Consider the following 24,465-nt stretch of genomic DNA (forward strand, 5'->3'; position numbering starts at 1 on the left):
AAGGTCAACTGCATCCCAGAAAAAAATCTTACATGTTTTGACAAATTATTTTGAAAACCATGATGTCGGAATGGCACGTGCCGCGCGCGCGCGCGGACACACACACACACACACACACACACACACACACACACACACACTGTTCATAAGAGTAGAGTCAGTTTACTGTATGTTTACCAGGTTAGAGACCCTCCATAATGCAGTACACAGAACAAGAAGACACTATAGCTGCCCTCAGAGACCTCATCGTCTAGATTAGCAGTTATCGACTGGGGGCGATTTTGCTCCCCTGTTCCTTCCTCCCACCCCAGGGTCATTAGGCGATGTCTGGAGACATCTTTGGTTGTCACAACTTTGAAAGGGGGTGCTACTGGTATCTAGTGGATAGACACCAGGGATGCTACTAAACACCCCGCAATGCACAGGATGGTCCCCACACCAAAGAATTACCAGGCCCCAAATGTCAGTTGGGCCAAGATTAAGAAACTGTGATCTAGTGGAGAAGATGAACAGCAAACCCAGCGATTACAATAGAGTCTGATAAGTAACTCCTGTGTCAGAGGAAGGCTGGAAGGCTGTCAAGGCAAAGGGAGTAGAGTGCCTCACCTAGCTCTGGAGTTCAGGGAAGGCTTCCCGGAGGAGGCGATGGCTGAAGGGCGAGGACACACTAACTAGAAAAAGAAATGAGAAAAAGATGTCCTGGGAAACTTCACACTGGCAGGGGCGTTGGAGTGACGGCAGAGCCCACAGGCTGGCTCAGAGTGGCCTTAAACATGTCACATCCCCTCGCTTGGCCTCGGTTCTCACCTCTCCACCATAAAATGAGAGATTGGACTAGTTGATTTCCAAGGTCTTTTCTGACTCCATGTTTGTTATTCTGTGCCTCTAACTTGCATCCCCGTGAGAAATATGATATTTGATTTGTGCTTGTTGTTGTTTTTTTCACTGTGGTGCCTTCTCATGTGGCAACTTGCAGCCTCCTGTTTGTTTTTCCAGTAACAAACGACTTCCCTCCGGGCACAGCCTCTCATGCTGGGTCCTGGGAACACAGGCATTCCTCGTCCGCATGCCACTGAAAGTCTGCCCTACAGTCCACTCACAGACGCTCCCCTCCATCGTTACACGGGCCCTTGAGCATGTCCCGTGGGTGGAACAGCTGTGAGCCCACTGGTGTCTTTCCTCATTCCTGAGCGGTGGTCCTCGGAGAGATGGTGGTGGCCTGAATTAGGGCAGGGAACATAGAACTGGGGGCAGGGGTGGGGCCGTGCAACTTGAGGGACGTTAATGAGAAAGCATGCGTACGATTTGGCCTTGGCGGGGGCAGTGATAAAATCCAGGAGGAGGCGATGACTTGGGCACTGGATGAGCGTGCGCCTTTCTTTCAGAAAGGGGGGGAGGCACAGAAGGAAGACGCTGGTGTCATATGAAGTTGGTGCTCTCTCTTCTTTCTCCCTGGAGCCGGGGAGGCCTGTGGGCAGGTGAGAGGCCCCAAGAGGCCAGGCGGATTCCCTTACTATCTCTAGAAGGAGGCAGCTCTGTGGTAGGATACGGAAAGGAAGACTCCTCGTGGGGAAAAGGCCACGTTATGCTCCAGCCCCCAGGCCCTTCCTGACTACTTGTAACCGACATAGAGCAGGACACGGGAAACGGGTGACCGAGCCCCAGTCCTCAGCATAGGACACCAAAAGGGACTTGCATTTGGAATGAAATAATCTGAGCTTGAGTCCCAGATCTGTCTGTGGGGTATTTGCTCTGAGGCTTTGCTTTTTCCCTTTCAAAAAGGGGAGGCACATCTTCCTATGTCCCAGAAATGCTGTAAAGAGTAAATGAGAGGATGATACGAGTTCTTTGGAGGCTGGGGAGTTCTGTGGTTTGGGTGGGACGTGCACGGTGGCTGGGTGCTGAGGCGAGCATACACTCAGGCAGAAGGTGAGGGTTAGATGGGACCTGTCGGAGTGGCAGGGCTGGTTAAAAGTCACTCTCCAGCCAGCCTTCAAGGGGCTTGGGGCTACTTCCCGTGTACCTCAGCAGGGGGCACTGTCCGCGTATTGGGTGGGGAGAACCCCAGGAGGACCTCACACATATAGCACCCTGATTCATGCCTGTAGCTTCCCCTTTATCACTTGGACAATTTAAAACATGGCCTCTCCCCCACATCCACACGCATCCAGGGGCGCATGGGAGTTAGAGTCACTCTGATTAGAAGGCCCCATGGAAGAAAACCAGGCAAGAGAGAACAGCTAATTGGGGCGAAGACATACCAGTATAACTATTAAGTGGCAAAACTGGGATTTGAACTGGGGTACGTTCTCATTCTGTCTCTCTCTCTGAAATGTAAATATGTATACATAAATAAAACGAAATATATGTAAAATATATAAATTTTTATATAAATATACTTTTATATTTCTATAAATGTATTTATATGTTTATTGTATGTAATTATATAATTATAAATTAATAATTACATAAAGATAAAACAAAGGTTAAGCTAAGATATAAATAAGCTAAGATATAAATACCGGGGGTGCCACAAAAATGCATACAACTGGACACTTTGGTCCACGTTGCTCAAGCAGTAGTTCACCATCATCAGAAGTGTCTGGATGCTGATGGGGACCACTTTGAGCACCTCTTGTAATTGCAGAAGTCAAATGTGACTTGAGTTCATCTTTTGTTACCAGTATATATTGAGTATTACAATTTTAATACAGTTTTCCTTTTTTAAAATGTGTATACATTTTTTGGCACCCTATGTATATACATATATATGTATGTATAGACATAGATTTAGATGCATACACATATATTTGCATATATACATATATTTACATACATATATTTGTAATCTTGCTGAATCTCTGTTTATGTTCTTATTCTGCCTAATGTTAAAAACTTAACATCGCTCAATTAAGATCTCCTTAATCAAATTACTCTACCTTCCCCCTTGTCCTCAAGATTGCATCTAGATTCAGAGAGGCTTACATAGCTTCCAGGCATATTTGGGCTCCAGGCCTGGCCTTTGCTCATTAAGCAGCTCCAGTGGCTTCCCGTGATGGCTGCGTCACCGGTCTGGTTCTTGGCCGACATGAGGCATCCATTCTTGCACCTGAACAGGTGCCCATTCTCTTCTCCGGTCCTTGGGCATATGGCCACGCCATGCCTGCTGCCGTGTGTCTTTGTCCTGACCCCAAGGTCTGTCCAAGTCCCACAGCGGCCTTTCAGAGCCCAGATCTTAACCACCACCTCTCTTGGGTCTGGTGGTCCGATACCAGCCGGGGCCAAGGGTGACTGGGAGACCTGGCCCAGGGCAGCCAGCCAGAACCAAGAATACGGACCCACAGCGGGGGTTTTGAATTCAGCCCAAGACTCGGCCCCCTCCCACTTATGTAACTAGTGGTACCAGTTACATCTGTGAGCTGGCTTTTGACTCACCACTATTTTTTTCACAAGTAAAATATAATTGCAGGCTTATTGTTATATTATAACCTCAGATGGAGGAGTGGGTGGTAGGGTGGGCCGAAACTCAAGACAGATAACGGCCTTATAGGGCGGCAGCTCTCGCATCACCCACATCTCTTCCCTTCTTCCTGTTTTTAGTCTCTTGTTGAGATAATTAAGCCATGCTGTTGACTTGGTGTTCTTTTTCTGTGTGGTTCCTCCGAGGCTGGGGAGGACACAGGACACCAATTATCGGCTGTTTGCCAGTCTTTGAACTTGAGGACCTAGGGCTGGAGAGCCTTCTCATGTGCTGACTGGGAAAAGCCTGCTTCTCTCTGAATTTCCTTCTCTCTGCTCAGCCTAGTTCTGATCCAGGTCCAAACTCTCAGAGGTGCTTGGGGATCTGAGCTGTGGACGTCTGCGTTTCATTTCTACCACGGACAACACACAGAACTCCGTATTGGAGAACACTCACCAACAGCTCACTCAAAAAACTAGCCAAGCAAAAGCTCATCCATCCATATGAGTGCTCTGTTTTGAAAAATCAAAAACCTGGAATTTGACTCTCTTTTTCTCTGATTCTGTTGTGCAAACTCTCCCTGAGGCCCTGGCTGCCCTATGGCCATCTTCCCAACGAGAAAGGGTTATAGAAAGACGTGTGGGAGTGCCTAGTCAGCTCTTCATAATGTCCCCCAGCACATGGATTAGGAACAGCTCGTGCCCAATACTTTTTTTTTTTTAAGAAATGGACACATTATTAAGTATTCATGTGATTTTCTGCTTGGCCACAAAATGATGAGCTCCCAGGGGCAGGAACTTGGTCCATATTTTCATTAATGTATTTCCATTGCTTGGGATGATGCCTTGCACATAAAGCATGCCAAAAGTACCTATTGAGTGATTGGATGGATGGATGCATAAAATGAATGAACAATCAGGTCTATGCTGAGAAGAAGAGGTGCTTGGATTTGAAAAACAATGTGAGCATAGAGAGGAGAACTAGAGTGTCTTATTCTCAAGTTCTCTGAACATCCTCTGCACCCACGGTTAGGTGTAAGTTGGGTCAGGTGTGTCTGTGTGGAGAGAGAAACAGTCTAGAATCCTGGAGGGCTGACTCTCGTCCTGGTACTGATGCTCATTTGCTGAGTGACGATGCACAAGTCTACTTATTTAGGTTTTGGTGGTTTTTGGTTTGTTTGTTTGTTTGTTTTTCCCCATCTGTGAAACTTCTGAAGAGACTGAGAGAGTCTTCCAGGTACACAGTTCTCCAATCTCCTGAGGAGGCTTCTGCCTCCCGTCTCAGGCCTCACTCTTTACCACTTGCTTCCTCCAATCACTCTCCCGGCTCTTGACACAGCAGATGGAGCTCGTGCCCACCCACGACTGACAGATGAGCCTCATTCACAGCCCTCAGCGTTTAAGCACTTGGCTATTTGGCAGAGTCATTTAGCTCGGAGACGCTGGGAGAGCCCTCGTGTCCCCAGGAACACAGACAGCTTTCCACCCCCATGCCTCTGTCTGTGCCAGAGACCTGGAACATGGAATAGAGTAGCCAGTCCCCAGCCATGGGTCTATGAGGCCTTCGACAGAAGCCATATTTGGGCCTAGCAGTTAATGCCCAGAGAGAAGAAGACGAGGTGGTCTTCAGAAAAACATGGGCTAGCTCGGTCTAATCCCAGGTCCAATTTCTCAGAGGCCAGCCGGATTATTGTTATCGCCCCATTCAGTAATAGTACTAGTAATTCTAGAGAGGCCTGATATTAATTAAATACAAGGTGGCCTGAGAACGGAAGCAGATTTTATTCCTGTCTCACTTGTTGATATTTAAGGTTTTGAGTGGCCAGTTATTTCCACAATAACAATTCCCTACTATCTCTTGAGTGTTGACAATGTGCTAGGCATAAAGTACAAGTTTCATCTTATTTTATCCTCACAACATCATTACAAGAGAGGCACTATGGTTGTCACTATTTTATAGCTGAGGAAACAGAATCAGAGATGTTAGGAAATTTACTCAAGCTCATATAGCTACTAAAAGGCAGCGCCAGCATTCACACCCAAGCAAACCCACATTTCTCCTTTTCTTCCCAAGTCATTGAGAGAAATGCTCTCTTAGCTGAGCATTGGCCCCAGTGATGGGAAGGGGGGTGGGGTGGGGGGGCTGGGGAAAGTCAAAGTCCTCTCTTTTCTATGAGTTAATAATTTTGAGGTTCAGTATGGGAAGCTAGGAGCTCATGGCCCAGTTGGAAAATTAAAAACTGTGACAAAGCCATTGGATGGGAACTGAGTCCCCTTAATGGAAAGAGGGACTATCAGCCCAAACTTCCCTCTGTTACCTCTCCCTGGCAGCCGGATGTGCGTGTTCATGCATTGTGTTGGGAGCAGGATGAAATGAGTGGGACAAGACTGGACATATTTATTTTGATCCCTTCCTTTGAGTTTCTGTTGACCCAGGACACTGATGGCTTTATAATGTGAAGGAGTTATGAGGGGGAGGTAGGACTTTCCGAAGAGTCTGTGAAGCAAATAGCGTCTGGTTAACTTAGTTTCTTTCCTTAGATTACCCAGGATTCTATGACATACAGCTCCAAGGGGTCATTAGGACCAGATACGAATATTGACCAAGTGCCTGAAGGTCCTATTCAATGAATGTAGACTCTTTTTAATTACTTTTACATTTTTGACTCTTGGTTCCCACAAAAACGCATAGGTATATTCGGGGTGTCGGCCTCCTTTCTAACTTTTAGGATGAACTCACTACCCATAACTCTGTGGACAGATAGTTGCCATGTTGAATCCTGCAGACTCCACCCTGCACCAAGTCACACAAGTTGGCAGAAGCCAGAGGGATGGGGCAGAGGAAGGATGGTTTGGGAATCTACTTTTCTAGCAGCTACTTCCACTAGAGCGCAGAATTATTAACCTGGCAGTACCCTCCCCCTCCCGTTTCCAGTATCTCCCACCTCTGGGATGTTTCCATCTTCTGCAGCTCTGCTCGCTGGCTCAGATTCCATTTTTTATCTAATCCCATTTGGGCCCCATGTTTCAGAGATGCCTCAAAGTTTTCTGGTCTGCCAGCAGTGCTCTTTATTTCTAAGCAGGGTGATGTCGTTATGTATTCCTTTAAAAATCTTTTAAAATTTGTAATTTATGTACAGTAACATTCATTCTTTGTGGTGAACCGTTCTATGAGTTTGGACAAATTACATAGTCATGTAACTACCGCAGACAAGACACATAATGGTTCCATCTCCCCAGCTTATCCCCAAGGTCCCCTGCAAAGACTGCCGCTAGCAACCACGATCTGTTTTCTGTCCTTGTACTTTTGCCTTGTCCAGAATGTCATATCAATGCGATCATGTATTATAGTATCTGGCATTTTGCATCTGCCTTCTTTTACTCAGCATAATGAGTATATTAATAGTCTGTCCCTTTTTATTCTCGAGTGGTATTCCATTGTTTGGGTGTTCTGCAGCTTTTATCAGCTCACCAACTGAAGGCCATTTGCCTTGTTCTCAGTGTTTGATGACCATGAGTGAATGTGCTTTAAACATCATATGGGGTTTTTGTGTGAGCATCAGTTTTCATTTCTCTCAGTTAAATACCTAGGACTGGGATTGTGGGGTCCTCTTGTGGGTATGTGTTTAACTTTTTAAGAAACTTTTAAACTATTTTTTTCCAAAGGGGTTATCCTGTTTTCGTTTCTACCAGCAGTGTGAGAATTTCAGTTGCTCCACATCCTCCCCAAGACTTAACGTTGTCAGGTTTTTATTTTTGCTGTTCTTCTAGATATGAAATGTATCTCATTGTGGTTTTGCATTTTAAAGTTTTTTGTGTTTTTTTTTAATATTTTGATAATCGTTTTCAGGAATTTGGTATAGGAGGAATTACTATAAGGTATTGCCTCATCTTGAAACAGAGGTTGCCTCTGACTTTGTAGTTACTTTAATATCAGCTGTTACAGGGAAATTGTCTACCTATCTGTTCCCCTACCCTTATACTGGGAGCTTCTCAGTGACACAGTAGGTTTTATTTTATTTTTATTTATTATTAAACTTTTAAAAAAAATTTATTGGGGAACAGCCATGGTCATTGGTTACACATTGCTTTCATGCTATAATGGCATAGTTGACTCTTTTAAGGAGGGTGCAGCTCACAGTGGCCCATGCGGGGATCGAACCGGCAACCTTGGTGTTATCAGCACCATGCTCTAACCAGCTGAGCTAACCGGTCACCCCAGACACGGTGGGTTTTGTTCCTTTCTCTTTTCCAGGTCTCCAGAAAGGTATCTGGTCTAGGATTGGCACCTAGTGATTATTTGCCAAGTGGGTTGTTCAATGAATAAATTTGCTCAACCTGTAATTAGAAAGGACTTAATTTATTCAACAATCTGAGAGCTTATAGAGAAATAAATGGTTAGGTTGATTTTATTGGGGCTTGAATATTTTTTAAAAGTGCAAATGTCATGGAGAAAAACATTTAACATTATAGACACTTAATGCGTGCCGACTGCTAAAGTCAGTGTTTTCAGGATATGTTTGGTTTTATCGTATCCTGAACTCCGTCATCGATAATCAGGTAGCATGGAGAAAAAAGCACTGGCTTTAGAGTTTGTCTCTGCTGCGTGTGACCTTGAATAAGTGGTTCAAAGCTTCCCTTCGCCTCAGATTTCTCATCTGCAGAATGAGCACAACAATGCCTAATTCATGGAATGGGCTTGGGTAGAATGAAGGGCGTGTGGGTAAAGCACTCGATGTGTGTAGGGCTTTTTGTTTTTTCAAATTGTGGTACAGAATACATAACATAAAATTTAGCATCTAAGTGTGCAGTTCAGTCACATTAAGTGTATTCACATTGGTGTGCAACCAATTTCCAGAATTTTCTCATCTTGCAAAATTAAAACTCTCTACCCATTAAACACTAACTCCCAGTTCCCCGCCCCCCATCCCCATGGCAACCACCATATTACTTTCTGTCTTTGTGAATTTGATTACTCTACGTACCTCATACAAGTGGAATCCTACAGCATGAGTCTTTTTGTAACTGGCTTATTTCACTTAGCGTAATGTCCTCAAGGTCCATCTCGTAGGATGTGTCAGAATTTTCTTCCCTTTTTTTGGCACTTTCTTTTTTTAAATTAAGTTTATTGGGGAGGAAATTTATTGGTTAATAAAATTATATAGGTTTCAAGTGCACGAACAAGACATGCAAACATGCAAAAGCTTATAGACACAGACAACAGTTTAGAGTTTACCAGAGGGTAAGGGGGAAGAACGGAGGGAGTAAAAGAGGGTAAAGGGGGTCAAATATATGGTGACAAAAGGAGATCTAACTTCAGGTGGTGAACACACAATGCAATTTTTGGTGATGTATTACAGATTTATACAATTTCCTTCCTTTCTGAAGCTGAATAATATTCCATTGCATGACTATACCGCAGTTTGTGTATCCATTCATCTATCCGCGGACACTTGGGTTGCTTCTATTAATACATCTTGGCCATCGTGAAGAATGCTGCAACATGCATGGATGTGCAAATATCTCTTTGAAATCCTGCTTTCAATACTTTTGTTAGCATATGTGTTGCGCTCAGCAATTCTTAGTTTCCCATTTCCCCCATTTCGTATGTAATAAAATGGAGGCGCCAAAGGCCAATTAATTTGCTTAAGATCTCTTAAGCTGGTACGTTCCTGAACGAGGCTTTGTCTATAAATGATCCATTCTGTCTCCATAACTTCACTTTGCTCTCAGATACCTCTCAAGGGGAGAGGTATCTGAGTGACATCTTGAGTGACAGAGGAAGCTCTTTGGGGGAACTTGAGAAGATCTGGAAAAGGAGAAGAGAGATGGTATGTTCATTGCTGTGAATCAAATAACCATTCAGTTATCTTCTTTGTGATGGGCCTTTAAAAATGGAATTTCAAAGCTAAGTGGGGGAGATTTGCAGCCCAATCAGGTGTGCTCCTTAATACACAAGATGTATGGGTGATAGGGAAATCAAACAGTAGCACATCTCTGTGCATTGGCTATATGCAGCTTCAGCCAAAGCTTGAGCTCAAGGCCTTTTTGGTGCTCACTGAAAAATCCCTCAGACAGCCACTGATGTGGGACTGTCTGGAGGGTCCTCCGATTCCTGTGTTGAATTGTGTCTCCTAGAGACTTGATGTAGGACATATCTCTGCCTCCATCCACGGGGCATGTGTGCTGTGTTCTTACTAGAAGGATACACACCGGAGCAGTCTAGCAGCCTTAGTGTTTGGTGAAGCTGAGCCCAGTTTTCTCATTTGTTATGTTGCTTTTCTTTTTTCGTTGCTATTATTTGCTGTCCCAGACATCAAATGGTCCATAAACAAAACACTTATCCACTGCACATTTACTCGAAAAAGAAAAAAACAAATTTCAGAGCAACTTAAATGGCTGTTGCCAATACATTCAATGCATCTTTTTTTAGAGAAAGAGCTGACTTCTAGGTAAAGCATGTTGCTAGAGAACAAACGGGTACCTGGAAAAAAATGTTCTTTTTTTTTCTCATTTTGTCCTGCATTAGAATTCAGTTCCATGTGAGGAGCTAGCCTCGGCACTGGAATAGAGGGGTGGAGGAGAAAAATTCCCTGACCTCAGAGGTGTGGGGAAACAGGCATTGAAAATAAATAGAAGTTTTCATGTGGAAGAAGAAGGGAAGTAAAAGGCGTGATGCAGGTTGAACTGTGTCTCCCCCAAATTGACATGTTGAAGTCCTAGCCTCCAGTGCCTCAGGATGTGGTCGCTGCAGATATATAGCAGTCTCCCCTGATCCATGGTTTCAGTTACCTGAAGCCAACTGTGATCTGAAAACATTACATGAAAACCCTCAGAAATAAACAATTCATAAGTTTAATTTGTGCACCGTTCTGTAGTGTGATGAAATCTCGCGCACTCTCACCCGTGACGTGAATCTCGTCTCCACGCTGCATGTGCTCCCCGCCCCCTGTTAGTCACGTGGTCCCCCTCTTGGTTATCAAGTCTGCCGTGGTATCACAGAGCTTGTGTTCAAGTCACCCCTAATTTACTTAATAATGGCCCCAAAGCGCACCAATAGTGACGCTGGTGATTCAGATATGCCGAAGAGAAGCCGTAAAGTGCTCCCTTTAAGTGAAAAGGTGAGTACAGCCCAATAAGATACTTGGAGAGAGAGAAAGAGCGAGACCACAGTCACACAACTTTTGTTACAGTATATTACTATAATTGTTCTATTTTGTCATTATCGTTGTTATTCCTTATTTTGCCTAATACAGTAAAACCTTGCATTGCGAGTCACATGGTTTGCGAGTGTTCTGCAAGACGAGCAAACATTTCTAATACATTTTAACGTGGTAAACGAGCGATGTCTTGCGATAAGAGTAGTTTGTTTCAGGAACGAATTATGCTCGCAAACCAAGGTATTACAGTATATAAAACTTTATCGTAGACATGTATGCATAGGAAAAATGGTATATTTAGGGTTCGGTATGATCTGTGGTTTCAGGCATCCCCTGGGGGTCTTGGAATGTGTCCCCCATGGATAAGGGGGGGGGGGAAACTACTGTAATTAGCTAGGATGAGGTCATAGTGGAGTAGGGTGTCCTTATGAAAAGGGGAATTTGGACACAGACTGCACACAGGGAAAACACCAGGTGAAGATGAAGGCAGAGACCAGGATGATGCATCTACAAGCCTAGGAACTCCAAAGCTTGCCACCACAGCACAGAAGCTAGGCAAGAGGCATGGAACAGAGTCCCCCTCATCCCTCTCCTCAGGAGCCAATCTTGCCGACACCTTGATCTTGGTCTTCCAGCCTTCAGAACTGTGAGAGAACAAACTTCTGTTGTCAGAGCCCCCTAATTTGCAGTCCTTTGCTATGGCAGTCAAAGCAGAAGAATACAGGGAACTACGGGGGTATTTAGGATTAGACGGGATTAGGAAGCCCCCTTGGAGTACGTGATGTTAAGATGACGCTGGCAATACTATGCAGAGTTAGCTTGGGAAAGATGCAGGAAAAAGGGAGAGCCTTTCGCAGAAGAAAATGGTGTTTTTACACACGGCTAAATGTTGCTTTACAATTTATTGTAACAGGCTTGGGTATCTCATTTCTAATCCCACAACACATTGGAACCTGAGACAGTGACGTCCAAGAGGACTGTCTACGGCTGGCCCTGCAGCTGATGAAACAGACTAACCGTGATGGAAAATAAAAAGAAAACTATTCAATACGTGGAATTAGGGGAAGGATGACTCAGGGAGGAGAAGGAACGAAACAGCCACAGCACTCTGGGGCTGTTGCAGGAAGGGATGCCTGTTACACACCATTTCATGAAGTTGACTTCCTGGGAAACGGCTGCTGTGAGCGTAAAACAACCTCTAGTGTTTATAGCGGTGATGCTGAGCCATCAGTGATGAGTTTACCCACCTTAGACAGGTCCTGTTTCAGAAGTGAAACCAACCCAATAGTTTCTTGGCCATACCCATGAGGCTGCTTCCTCCCCTTCTTGTGACAGCCTCTCTTTTTCAAAAGCTAGATGAAAGAAGGTCATCTAAAACTGGGTTTGGTACCCTCTCCCTTATGCCTTCACAGGACTCGGTGTTTTGCTGGATCATAGCACTAACTATGCTGATTGTAATGTCCTGCATCTCACCTGCCTTCTTCGTGGCCTGTCATCTCCTTGGAGCACAAGCTGAGATTGGAAATATTTCTCTCTCCCCTAGAGCCTGCATCAAAACTGACCGAAAGTGAACATTAAATAAATATTTAACAACTCCAGTTTTAAAATATTCCCCTTGTAAGTGGCCACAAGAAAAAAAATAAATTTGCATGCTTAGAGATATAAACCTTTGGGTAACGCAAATGCCTCATTTGCTAAAGGTTTTGCAATGAGATATGTACTTTTTTTTTCTCAGTTGCAAATCCCTGCTGGTCTCTCTGCCACCAAGATTCAATAAGACAGAGTTAATTCTTTTTCTACATAAACCTTTTCCAGTGAGAGCCTAGCCTGCTATGTTCTCCTTTGACAAATTCAGGGTAATTTTGAGTTGGATTTGATTTTAGTTTTTGCTTGCTTCCTTGTGTCCAGAGAAAAATCTGTAGTGTTTCAAACTATAATTTTTAGGCTTTGTCTTAAAAAGGATGCTGAGCATAAATGTTTGGAAAGGATAGAAAGGAAAACAGAGCTAAAAAGCCAGAGTTCTGCTATGATTTCTGAAAGACTATTCTCTTTTCTTGTTGTTGGGAGAATTACCAGAGCAATTGGCCCCTGTGGGAACATCTCCTGCCTGTTCCCTCTCATTTGTCCAGTTCTGAGACAACTGAATAATCTGGAATATGTCCAGGAATTCTGAGTCCAGAGGGGGCCTTAAAGGAACCTAACGCCCCCTTCTTCTCATGGCCACCCCATCACGTTGTCTTGATTTCCTAGACAATTGGAGGCAATAAAGCTTTAGCTATGATATGTCAGATGCTTACTATGTTTCAGGTGTGATGCTAAGCACCTCACAGTAACCTCATGAGGTCACAGTAACCCCATGAGGAAGCTGTCATGGTCCCCATCTTAGAGCTGAGAAGACTGAGGCTAAGAAAGGCTTTCTCACACACCCAAAGATGCTGTTGTTAGTAAGTGTAAGAGCCAGAATTTGAATCCAGAACTGACTGACTCAAAACTCAATTCTTACTGCATTGTGGTCTCCTGGATGGTGTTGTCTGTGGAGGCTGCATCATGGGGCACAGAGAGTGTGCTGGAAAGACGGACAATGAAGGAGGACCCTGGGCAGAACCAAAATGGCCTCATGGGCCATGCAAAAATGTGGTGCCTCAAAACAATGAAAAAGCTTTGGAAAAATTGTATGACTTCCTCTAGTTAGTAGATGGTGCAGGAGCTAGGACTTGTCCATCACACACAATGCCTGGCACACCTTAGACCCTCAAATATGTGAGGAGGAATGGATGGGTGAGCCAAGTTGGAGAGATCAGAACACAGGTGGGTTCCTCAAGGCAGTAGGGGATCCTCAAGGTGCAGGGGAGGCAGGAGGCCCATATGTTTCCTGGATAAAACAGTAGGTTCTCCTCTCTGGATAAAAGAAGAAACAAAAGGGCATAGATCTGGCCAGCGGTTTACTCATCTGAGCTGGAGATGTTACAAGAAGGAAGATAATTCAAGACAGAAGGGTCTCTCTTTCATAGAGGAGGTTCAGTGATGAGTCATTAGTTTCTCCCTGGTTCATGCTAGAGGAAGCCTCACTTAGTGAAGGAAGTCCCAATTTTGTCAGCAAAGCTGGTACCAGATCCTGATAGTTACTAACATGCTGTGTGACTTTGGTCAAGCACCTCAAACTCTCTGAGCTTTGGTTTCCTTATCTGTGAAATAGGATTGTAATACTTAGAGGAGGCAGGGTTAACAATTTTTACTTGGTTAATGTGCTTTTCTATTTAGCCTTTCTGAGTATATGACTTTTGTCTGAGTTTGCCTGTGCCAATCATCTGCTTGGGAGAGAAAGGGGAGTAGAATATAGTGGGAGGAAACTCACTCCACGCCACTTTAGGGGACCCGTTGCCCCACAGTGAGCGGTTCTGTGGCAGGACCCCTGCTCTCAGGCCATTTGATATGTGAGGGTCATTGAGGCATGCCAACCTGGCATCTTTTTTATTTATTTATTTTTAAAGATTTTTATTGGGGAATTGGGGGGATGGGAACAGCCCTGGGGAATTGGGGGAAGGGGAACAGACAAGTTGCTATCCTTTTGTTCTTCAGTCTAGTTGTGGAGGACGTTGCTTCACTGGCCCAAGTTGGCACCATCATTGCGCTCTTCCCAGGCGAGGCAGATCAGTCGCTGGCTTCTGGACGGCCGCTCACGCTGGCTGCTGGCTACACACGGTAGCTGCTGGCCGCTCACGCTGGCTGCTGGCTACATACGGTAGCCCATGTCAACCCACTGCAGCAGGGACTTCAGCCTACGCCGTCGCCGGCGACTCATGGCAGCCCAGCTCCAGGCTGAGCTGTTGTTCAGCATCTTAGTTGTAGAGGGCAGTGTCACTGGCCCTCATATGTGGGATCCGAACCGGGGCCCTCTGGCATCCCAGGCCAGTTCTTAACCATCGCACCGCTCGGCCGGCGCTGTCATCCTTTTAATCAGACCAGTGTTTGTGACTGAGCATTTTTTACCTTAACTGACCCTATCCAAATTGCATTCATTTCATTTCTCTGTTTGATGAGTAAGATACACTACATAATAATGGCACTTGCATGGCATTTACTGTGGTATAAATCTGCCAGATACTTCCAATGAGAGTAACTTAATTTTAGCTGTCTTTGAAACACAATTGTCACATCCATGAGGCCCCTCTTCTGTCTTAGGGAGGAGAGCAACGGCACCGACTTCTTATTAATATTTATATGCTGACCCCAGGGTCTTGACAAACGCAGCATCACAGGACAGCAAGCCCTTGTTAATTATGTCTAAGCATCAGAATGATGTTGCAAAATTATAATGAGGCAGCGAAAGCCTTCTGGTGGTATTGGGTAGAAAGTATGTTTCTACAGACCTGAGGTGGGTAAGATACCTCTGGGGCCAAGGTGGGTCTACAAGAGAAATGATCCTGCTGAGAATGAGACATTGTTGTTGGTTGGTACTACTGGATTCCCTCTATAGTCATGACTGTGCAAAAGATTTTATATATATATATATATATATATATATATATATATACACACACACACACATATACACACATGCACGCACACACACATATACATTATAAATGAAGACACACACATACATATATATATATATATATATATATTCAAATCTATCTATCTTTACATTTGTTATCTCAACTGGCAAAAACAGGATTTGCCAATTATTGCCACTCACCCTATTATTCTATGTTTCTTGGATGCCGACTTGGGCTAACCTCCCTGTTGCACTTTTGTTTCTCCTCCTTAGCTGGATATATCTGTGGAACACTCAGAGAAGCGGGGTTGCCAGGGCTGGTCCATCTTCCTATTCAGTAAAATGAAAATAACATTAAAAAAAAAAAACCAGTCCCAAATGTCTGTTTAATAATTCTTCATTGCGGCCCTGAGACTGGATTTCAATATTTCTGAACACTCAGTGCCTGGAAGCTAGCACGAAATGGCTATCTAAAACTGCCAGGAATTTGCTTCCTGTGGCTCTGAATGGGAACGCGGGCGCTTTGGGGCAGCCGTGGTTCCTCTCTTGTGCGGAGCGCTTTGGTGTCCCATCTCCGTCACGCCCATTTACATTAAGTGACTACTCGCTGCCCTTGAGGAAGCTCAGGACGAGGGAAAAATCACCCCAAAGCAAATACTATGGAGTGGAATATTAAATATTCTGTTTAATCGTATAAAAGGCTGTCCCAAGCGGTGAGGATCAGCTCTACAATTTTTTTTTTTCCTTTAATGAAGTGTTTAGCGTTTCCCCTGGCAGGCCTGGAAACAGGATTGGAGCCAAGTGGGTGGGATCTGGGCCTGAGGGCGAAAAGAGATGGGAGAAAGGGCTCCTGCTGGATGATGGGCTTGGGGGTGTCAACTCTGTAACCGGACAGGCTAGTGTTTGAGATCCATTTCCGGGGTGGGGGCGGTGGGGGAGAAGACCTCTCATTAAGACATTAATTAGCTTAGACATAGCCTTGGGTGTTCTCTAGGAACTATTAAGGCAATTTGCTGTTTGAAATATCTGCTGAAGCTTTGTATTGGGCTGTCGGAAAAGTCGTGACTCATTTTTGCAACGAAAAACAGAGAAAAAAATATGTCATGACTTTTCCAACAACTCAATAGAAAACTTAGGGGTGAAGCTGTTTCACCCACTGACTGTGCCCCATGGGCAGCCTCCCTTCTGGTCAGTTCCAGACAACTGTCGGCAGCAGTTGGAAGTCTACATTGAAAGTGACAGTGATTTCAAAGCATACTAGCTTATTTAGGAAGCGGCTTCTCTCTCTCCTCTGCTTCTGTCCTGTTGTCTTTATTCCTTCACAGTGAAGACAGGTTTTGTCCACAAGGTAGAGTCAAACTCACTTGAATTTATGACTTCCTGCTTCCTTGACTTCCAAGGTTCCCCGTAGAAAAATGCAGGGAGGCACTCTGATTGGCCCAGTCTATACCATGTGCTCACTTCTGGCCCAATCACTGTGAGAAGGAGGAGCTGTGATTGGTCTGATTCGGGCCACGTGCTCACTTCTGTAGTCAGAAGGGTGAGGTGCAGGCCTTTCTAACTGCCAGCTCTTCGATCACTGAGTAAGTTTCTCTCGCCACCAGAGCTCACTGCGCCCATTAACATGGCAAGTTGCGAGCGCCAAGGAATGACTGTCTCCCAGCCCTCAACCAGTGACTAATGGGAGTTGGCGTACGAATACGAAGGGGCTCCCTTTCCTCTTGGGTAACAGAATTCTGCAACAAACATTTAACACCAACACGCCAGAATTCCAAAGAGGGATTAAGCTCCACCTCACCCCGGTTGCCCCTTGCTTGACGCTGCACTCTCTGCTTCTTTCTCCTCCCTGTCCTACTCCTGCACCCCCTTTTCTGACCAGTATGTCCTGAGATCGCCTCCCAATTTTCCTTGCACATGAGTCCCTCTCTCAGGGACATATTCTGGGGAAACCCGAACTAAGACAGTTACCATGAGTGGCAGCTCACCCTCTGACTCAAAAGGCGGTGAAATAGTGTGCCAAAGGAAGATGGTTCTGAACACACAAAACAGTAACCGTCCACTAGAAAAATATGTCATGAGAAAAACAAAACAAAACAAAAACCATAGAACAGCAAACAATGAGAACTTGGTGTAATCCGCTTCCAACTGGCGTGACATTTGGGCACAAAGCCTGTCTGGCCTGACAAGTCCAGAGGAAGCACACAGACCTCCCCAGAAGGCTCCTCTGGAGAGGAAAATGTCCGAGGATCTTGGAGTCCAGGCTACAGCGAAAGCTGTACCTTATGCCATACCTGTCCCACCATCACTTCACTAGTCTTCGGCCTCCTCTGCCCCGGCTGAACCGTAGCCAGAAAGCCATCATGGCAGAAGGGTGCTCCTGCCTCCTCAGATGCTGGCCACAGGCTGGCTTACTTGGCTTGTGTTTGGCAGCATTTCCATTAGACAGTTGGGCTTGTGTGATGGCCCCTGTATGTGCATGATAAAAATACTCTCCTTATCTCTGGGTCCCAGCTGTGCAGTCTTTCCATTTGGGTTTATTGGTTTCTAAAGCCCAACATACTGTATGCATGTCATGGGTTGAATTGTCTAGAAGCAATTTAAGAGAGGGCTTCAAGTGTATGAGACTTGAGGGAGTGCCCTTCAGGTAACACACACACACACACGTGCACGCACGCACGCACGCACGCACGCCTCTAAGGCTATAAGGAAAACAAAATACAAAAGATAAAGGAGCCACACACAAGAATCTCAGTCCCAGATAAAGTCTAGGCCAGGGTCTGAAAAACCACGGCCCCTGGACCAAATCCAGCTGCCACCTGTTTTTGTAAATAAAGCTTTATTGGCACACAGCCACACCCATTATTTACATATGTCCTTGCTGCAAGGCAAAGTTGAGTAGCTGCAAAGCCTCAACTGCTTACAACCTGGCCCTTTATAGAACAAGTTGCCAACCCCTGCCCTACACTTGTCCCGATCCATAGGAGCTCTGTGGTATCCATCACTCCACAAGCTGTCCCCACCTTGCGTCAAGGGGGCTGATCTTTGTATGATAGTGTCAGCCGGACATGGGTTGCCAACCAACTCAGGTGGTGAGGGTGAGGTCCACTACGCACCTTGAGCCTTGGGTGGTGGCTCCTATCAGCTTAGAAGGCAGTTCTCTGGATACTAGGAGCAGCTATGAGCTTTTAGCAGCTGGGAAATGGGTGTGTGTGCGGGGGTCTTACACCCCTGCCGTGTTTATTTGGATCTGCACACGTGCTTCATCCAGTTGGAGAGAACCCGTATTTCCTGCCTGAAAATGAGCCATACTTATGTCATGTAGACTCCGGTCTCCATTTCACTCTTGCCTCCTGCTCTCCGTCCATCCCATTGTGCTCAGCATGGAGACGGAAACGCTTAACAAGGCCTCCTGGGTCCTGCCAGCCTCTGCAGCCCAACCCCGTCCCACGTCCCTCATCCTCTGCTCTCCAGCTGTGAATGGCTAGAGGCCAGGGAATGTCCTTTCAGTTTGTGACAATGAGGCGTTCCCTCCAACTTCATGGCTTTTTTTTTTTTTTAAAGTTTATTGAGGTGACCGTGGTTAGGAAAGTTACGTAGATTTCAGGTGTAGAATTCTGTAATACATCACCTATGTGTCACATTGTGTGTTCACCACCCAGAGTCAGTTCTCCTTTCATCACCATCTATTTAATCCCCCTTTACCCTCATCTGCCACCCCTTTTGTCCGTGCTGTTCCCTCTGCCCGGAACACCCTCCCCAGCACCTTCCACCACACCAGGGGTCAGCAAACTGCAGCTCGCGAGCCATATGTGGCTCTTTGGGTGCGTTCCGTCTCAGAAGTTTGCCGACCCCTGCAGCACACTTAACTGACATGTAGGTCTGCAGATCTCAGTTCAGAGGACATTTCCTCAGAGGAACCTGGAAGCTCTCTCTCTGTGCATCTCATTCCCAGAAGTAGCCAGTATTCAGGTTGTGGGTTTTCACATATTTTTCTGTCTTTGCAAACCGTAGCACACAAAAATATGCATAGATTTCCTTTTCTTTAACAGAAATGTTATATTATTTGCTTTACTTTGCTTTTTTCTCCCCCCTTAACAATATAAACCATAAGAAACTATCCAGTTTGACATGAATGGCGTTAACTGATTTTAACTTACTGTGTTTTAGCTGAATGATATTCCATCATACGTATGTATGTATTATGTACATAATATGGATGTACAATCATTTAAGAATTTTGTGAGCATGGATTATGTTCTCGTTCCTAAGTTGGGGGGGGTGAGTTAATAACTTACGTATATGTGTTATGCATATTTGGTATATATATATATCAATTAATATACAAATAAATTTAAACAGTGATTGGGAATAAGAAAATGAATATGCTCAAAAGTAATGAAATAAAAGAAATTAAAATGAAAAAAGGAATCCCCATATTGATAGAAGCTCAGAATGTATATGTAAGTGGGTTGTTGTTTTTTTCCACTTTACAAACAACGGTGCAAAGAACATCTGAAAAAAATACCCTTACATCCTGATGCTTGTATTTCTGAAGGCTCATTCTCTAGAAGTGGTGTTATTTGGTCAACATACGCATGTACTTTATAAATTTCAGTACACACTCCCAGGTTCCTTTCTGTGCTCCAATCACGCGTCCATCATCAGCTTATGAGACCGCCCAGTTTCCAACATCCTTGCCAGCACTGGTGTCTTTCAGTCCTTTTCATTTGTGCCACTCTCTTGGAAAAGGAATAGCTTCTCGTTGTTGTCCTGACTTGCATCTCCTTGACTATTCCTGAAGCTAATCATCCATCTATTGTTTCGAGGACAAAAATAGTCCCTCCAATGATAGGACCCTGTGGTAATTTCGAGGGGAGGTGGAGAAGTTCTGGGCACACCCTTCGCCCCCCTGTCCTCAGCTGCTCCCCAGTGAAGACTGTGTTTGGTGGTCCCTGATGTGTCTGCACATCCGCTGCCATGCCTCCTCTCGTGTTCCCACAGGAGTTTTGGGTTTGACGGATGTGGCAATGGTGGGTGCGGCTAGCAGGTCCTGTGCTGTCTGTGACCATCTCCCTCTGTGGCTTCACTTCCAGACCCCACCCAGATGAACAATGCAGTGCCCACCTCGCCTCTGCTGCAGCAGATGGGCCACCCACACTCGTACCCCAACCTGGGCCAGATCTGCAACCCCTATGAACAGCAGCCTCCTGGCAAGGAGCTCAACAAGTACGCCTCCTTGAAGGCAGTCGGTAAGTGCCTTTCAGTTTATACTCTCTCTCCTCTATTCCTTCCAGATCTCTCTCCAGTTTTCTCTACCCCTTTTTCTATTTGTCTAAATTCTCTTTCTTCATCTATCTATATCTATCTCAAAATCTTTACCTCTTTCCATTTCTCTTCTGTCTTTCTATCATCTATCTATCTATCTATCTATCTATCTATCTATCTATCTATCTATCTATCATGTAACTATTCTGGGTCTCACTACACGGGATGCAGTCTCCTTAGGTCCAGAGCCGCTCAGCTGCTTCTCTCTCACCCAGATCAAGTCCTACCGTGCGTGTGCGGCAGGGTGGGCAGGTGAGGGGTCCATGTGGGGGCTGTCTCCTGGGGAGGAGGAGCTGTATGCTCATTGGGTCCCGGTGACACCTCAGACCCTTTATCATCCACCACCTGCCCTGGTGAATCCGCAGGGCACCTAGGCACAGAATCCAGGACATTCAGTGTCTGAATGCCATGCCCTTTAGGGGATGACATTCGTCATCCACATAGTCACCCATCTCTGAGAAGTCAGCGAAGCATACCATTCCTGTCCCAGAAGGCTTCTGCCCTTCAGGATGTGAATATTCATGAGGTGGGCAGCCTGGAATTCTTGAAGTGCCAGGCATGGCACTGGGCGCCATCTCACTTTCTCACCGTGACCCAAAAGGAAGGCACAATGATTGTCCCCATTTTCAGATGAAGAAACGGAGACTCCAGGAAGCTCGTTGAACTCGCCCCACATCAAGCCACCTGTGGGCGTGGGCGACAGAGCTGTGGTTTGCACCCATGCCTTTATCACTGTGGAGCCTGTGCTCCCGCGACTACCCTCCCCCAGCCCTGGTTTCCTTCAGTCCATTCCCTGCACGCATCCTTGTGGGAGTGTGTCAGTGACCCAGGCTTCTGAACAATGGACTCACAGCAGAGTTCTGTTGGATGAAAGCAACAGCCAAGGGAAGTCAGACTCTGGGCAGGCAGGAGACTCTCAGACCCTATGCTTCTTTTATTATCAGCTTCTCATCCTCTTTTCTTCCCTCTCCCGCCAAGCCCCTCCTTAGGGATAGAGTGGGAGACATTTGCTGATCACTTTGGGTACGAAATATCCTAATTCCATGATGAGCTCACACCAGAAACCAGAGCACAGACACTATCATGTGTCTGTGATGCTTGTGGCCGCCAAGGTCAACCCACAAGCGTCAGATTCGCAGCACAGCCATCTCAGTGCCCAGCAGTGAGCCGGGCGCACACTAGGAGCTTAGGAAGTGGGTGACCCAGGAGTCTGTCTTTGGGAATTCATGTTCCCCGAGCTCCTTGGACACCCAGATGGAATCATTCAAAGCAGGGTTGAGCCACATCTATAATACCAAGGACACGGGCTGTGCTGACTGACACAAGCTTTTTTAAACCCGAAGCTTCCTGAGACCTTCCATACCAGTCCCCCGTGTGTGATGTTGGCTCTCTACACCTACCTCCACCCTCATCCACACCCCATGGCCGCAGATTCCCCTCTTCCGTATTGCATGTTGGCATAGCAGCTGCATCTTAGGCATGTTCAGATCAATGCAAGTATCTCTAGGAAGGGACGAAGGCTGTTGCCTAGGAGAGAACGAGTCAGGGCATCTGTGCCATTGTAACTGTGGAAGGCTTCATACAGTATTTGGTGGCCTGCCTCTCTCTCTGAGCCTTGCTTTGAAGTAATAAATAGCGTCTGCTGGTATACTTGATTCTTCTTCGGGCGCTATAAAATGATTGGTCCAGACGTCTTTTTCTTTTTGAACTGGTCACATTACCCTAAACATCTCATTTGTTCAACTTAGGCCCAGTGTCTCGCCCCTCCCCCCACAACACACCCAGTAGCTCTTCGGGTAACTGATGGATGGATATTTTCAGAGTTCCTTGAGTCGCTCCAGCATGTGTGCAGGGCCCCCCGTGCATAGCAAATGTCTGCAGTGCATGTGGAATTAAATTTCCAATATGAAAATCGATTTGACGCTCCTGGAGTAACGCTTCCTTCCACAAAGGGGGAACTCCTGAAATGTTTGTTGAATGAATGAATGAGCTTGTCTCTGAAAAGATACAAAGGATAGCTTAGTGGGAAGCGAGCACCCCTATATCTTCTAAAATCTCTGAATGATCTCACTTGGGGAACACTCCGCAATCCTGGATATGGTTGATCTGCCCTCTTCTTCTCCATCCTTCTACTAGAAGGATGCAGGATTTAGCTTCATCCCACATGGTCTTGTGAATCTCTAGTGAATGGAGGCTCAGTAAAGGGACCAACTGATGAACTGCCTGACCCAAGGGGTTACTCAGGAGTCCAGCATCTGCCTGAACAAATGACATGCGAATCCCATAATAAATGTTCTTTCAAGGGCTCTTTATTAAGGCATAATGTGACCGTCATGTGAATGATGGAATGCATTTTATTAATGAAATCGTTGCCACCCAGGAGAGAAGGTGTTTGAAAAATGGTTTGCTGTGGAAAACTTGGCAACCTCTGATAACCAGACTCACTTTCTAAAATTTTCAGTGCAGTCAATAAGGGGAGGCTTGGACAGCTTGTAAGGTTAACTGCCAAGTTTAAAAATTCCTATCCATTTCTCTTAGTGGCTTTAATATCCAGGATACCAGGTGGGTTTGGGCCAGTCACTGAAATTCTCTAAGCCCAGTTTCTTCATGTAAAAAAATGAGGAAGCTAAATTATATGGTCTCTAAGTTTCTTTCTAATTTTAAGATTGGAAGTTGAAACAATTCCACTCATTCTAGTTATTAGAATACCTGTGGGCCGTTAAATTGTCCCATCCTTTCAGTTCCAACTCTGGGGAGGACAGGGCAGTAACAGTTGGTTGTTCCTTTTTTTATTTTATTTTATGTTATTTTAGTTTAGTTTGCTTGTTGAAATCGCACTCATTCATGTTTAAAGAGAGCTCTTTTCTCCTTACAGTTCAGGAATTTGGGCACGTAACATCTGCTTGTATATATAGCATGGGACTACAGAGTGGTATCTGTCCCCAAGGGGTTTACTGCCCAGTCATCAGCAAAAGATTCAGGCTCGGGAAATGTCAGAGGCTAAACCTCATTGGACTCTGTACAAGAATGAGTTATGGGACTGACTTATCATTGTTTTGATTGATTGGTTGAGTCATTCATTCATTCACTCATTCATTCCCCAAACATTTAATCTGGCGTCCCTTGATTGTAGGTCCCACTGAGGCATGAACCAAATCTGTCCCATTCATCAATGTATTCCTCACATCCAGCACCATGCAGGGAACATAATAAGTGCTCTCAACCCATATCTGTCAGACCAGTGAATAATGCCATGTGATAGGCACCACCTCATGTCAGGAGCATCAGATGATCAGCAAGATGGCAAGGCCTCTGCAATTGCTCGGGACTGAGTTTCAGACGTAGCTCAGACATTTATCAAGTAACTACAGAAATTACTTATTAATTACTAATTACAGAAATTAGCTCATCGGGTTTCAGTTTCCCCATCTGCAAGATGGAGATAATAAAAATACACGGCTCATGGTCTGTTGGACAGATTCGATGATATCATGCCCAAAAAGTGCTTAACCAGTCTATAGTCTGCCCTCCGCAAAGCCTGCCACACGTGAAAGCCTCCAGACCAGAGTGGTCTGTTGCTTGTATCTTCCCTTGAATTCCCAACATGCACTGCTACCTTGATTAACATGCAATTGCCCAGATTTCATTTTGAAGGAAATAGAGAGTTAGGTCCCTAGCCTGCACTCCATTTGGTTGGGAAAGACATGCACGGACGTGAACTCACTCTGGGAATCTCACAAAACAAGCCAACAGCTGATGACTTTTCTGAGCCGTCCAAAGGACCGGCCCAGAGGCAGCCCAAACCTCTCCTCGCTCCCGCTCTGTAGCCTGGACAACAAAGATCCATGTCCCGAGGAAACGCTACTACAACCTGTCCAAGACAGATTCTGTTTCAATCAATTAACGCTCCTTACTAAGTCGGAAATGTGGGTTCCAGCATGTTAGGCATATTTCCACCGAGATTCAAGTCAAGAACTGTGTCTTTTGATAGACAGAGCCAAAATGTCACCTGAAAGTTCAGCT

At 45.4% G+C, this 24,465-nt stretch overlaps 1 protein-coding gene across 2 annotated transcripts in view; it reads left to right on the forward strand.

Annotated features, from left to right (window-relative positions):
- Nucleotides 1-24,465, forward strand: part of SHISA9 (shisa family member 9) — a 277,813-nt gene that overhangs the window by 228,862 nt on the left and 24,486 nt on the right. For both annotated transcript variants that reach the window (XM_019650876.1, XM_019650877.1), the window contains exon 3: nt 20,211-20,366. In XM_019650876.1, coding sequence (XP_019506421.1) covers nt 20,211-20,366 — 156 coding nt within the window. The remainder of the gene's footprint in view (nt 1-20,210; nt 20,367-24,465) is intronic.

Source organism: Hipposideros armiger, unplaced genomic scaffold (assembly GCF_001890085.2).
Source record: "Hipposideros armiger isolate ML-2016 unplaced genomic scaffold, ASM189008v1 scaffold_149, whole genome shotgun sequence".
NCBI lineage: Eukaryota > Metazoa > Chordata > Mammalia > Chiroptera > Hipposideridae > Hipposideros > Hipposideros armiger.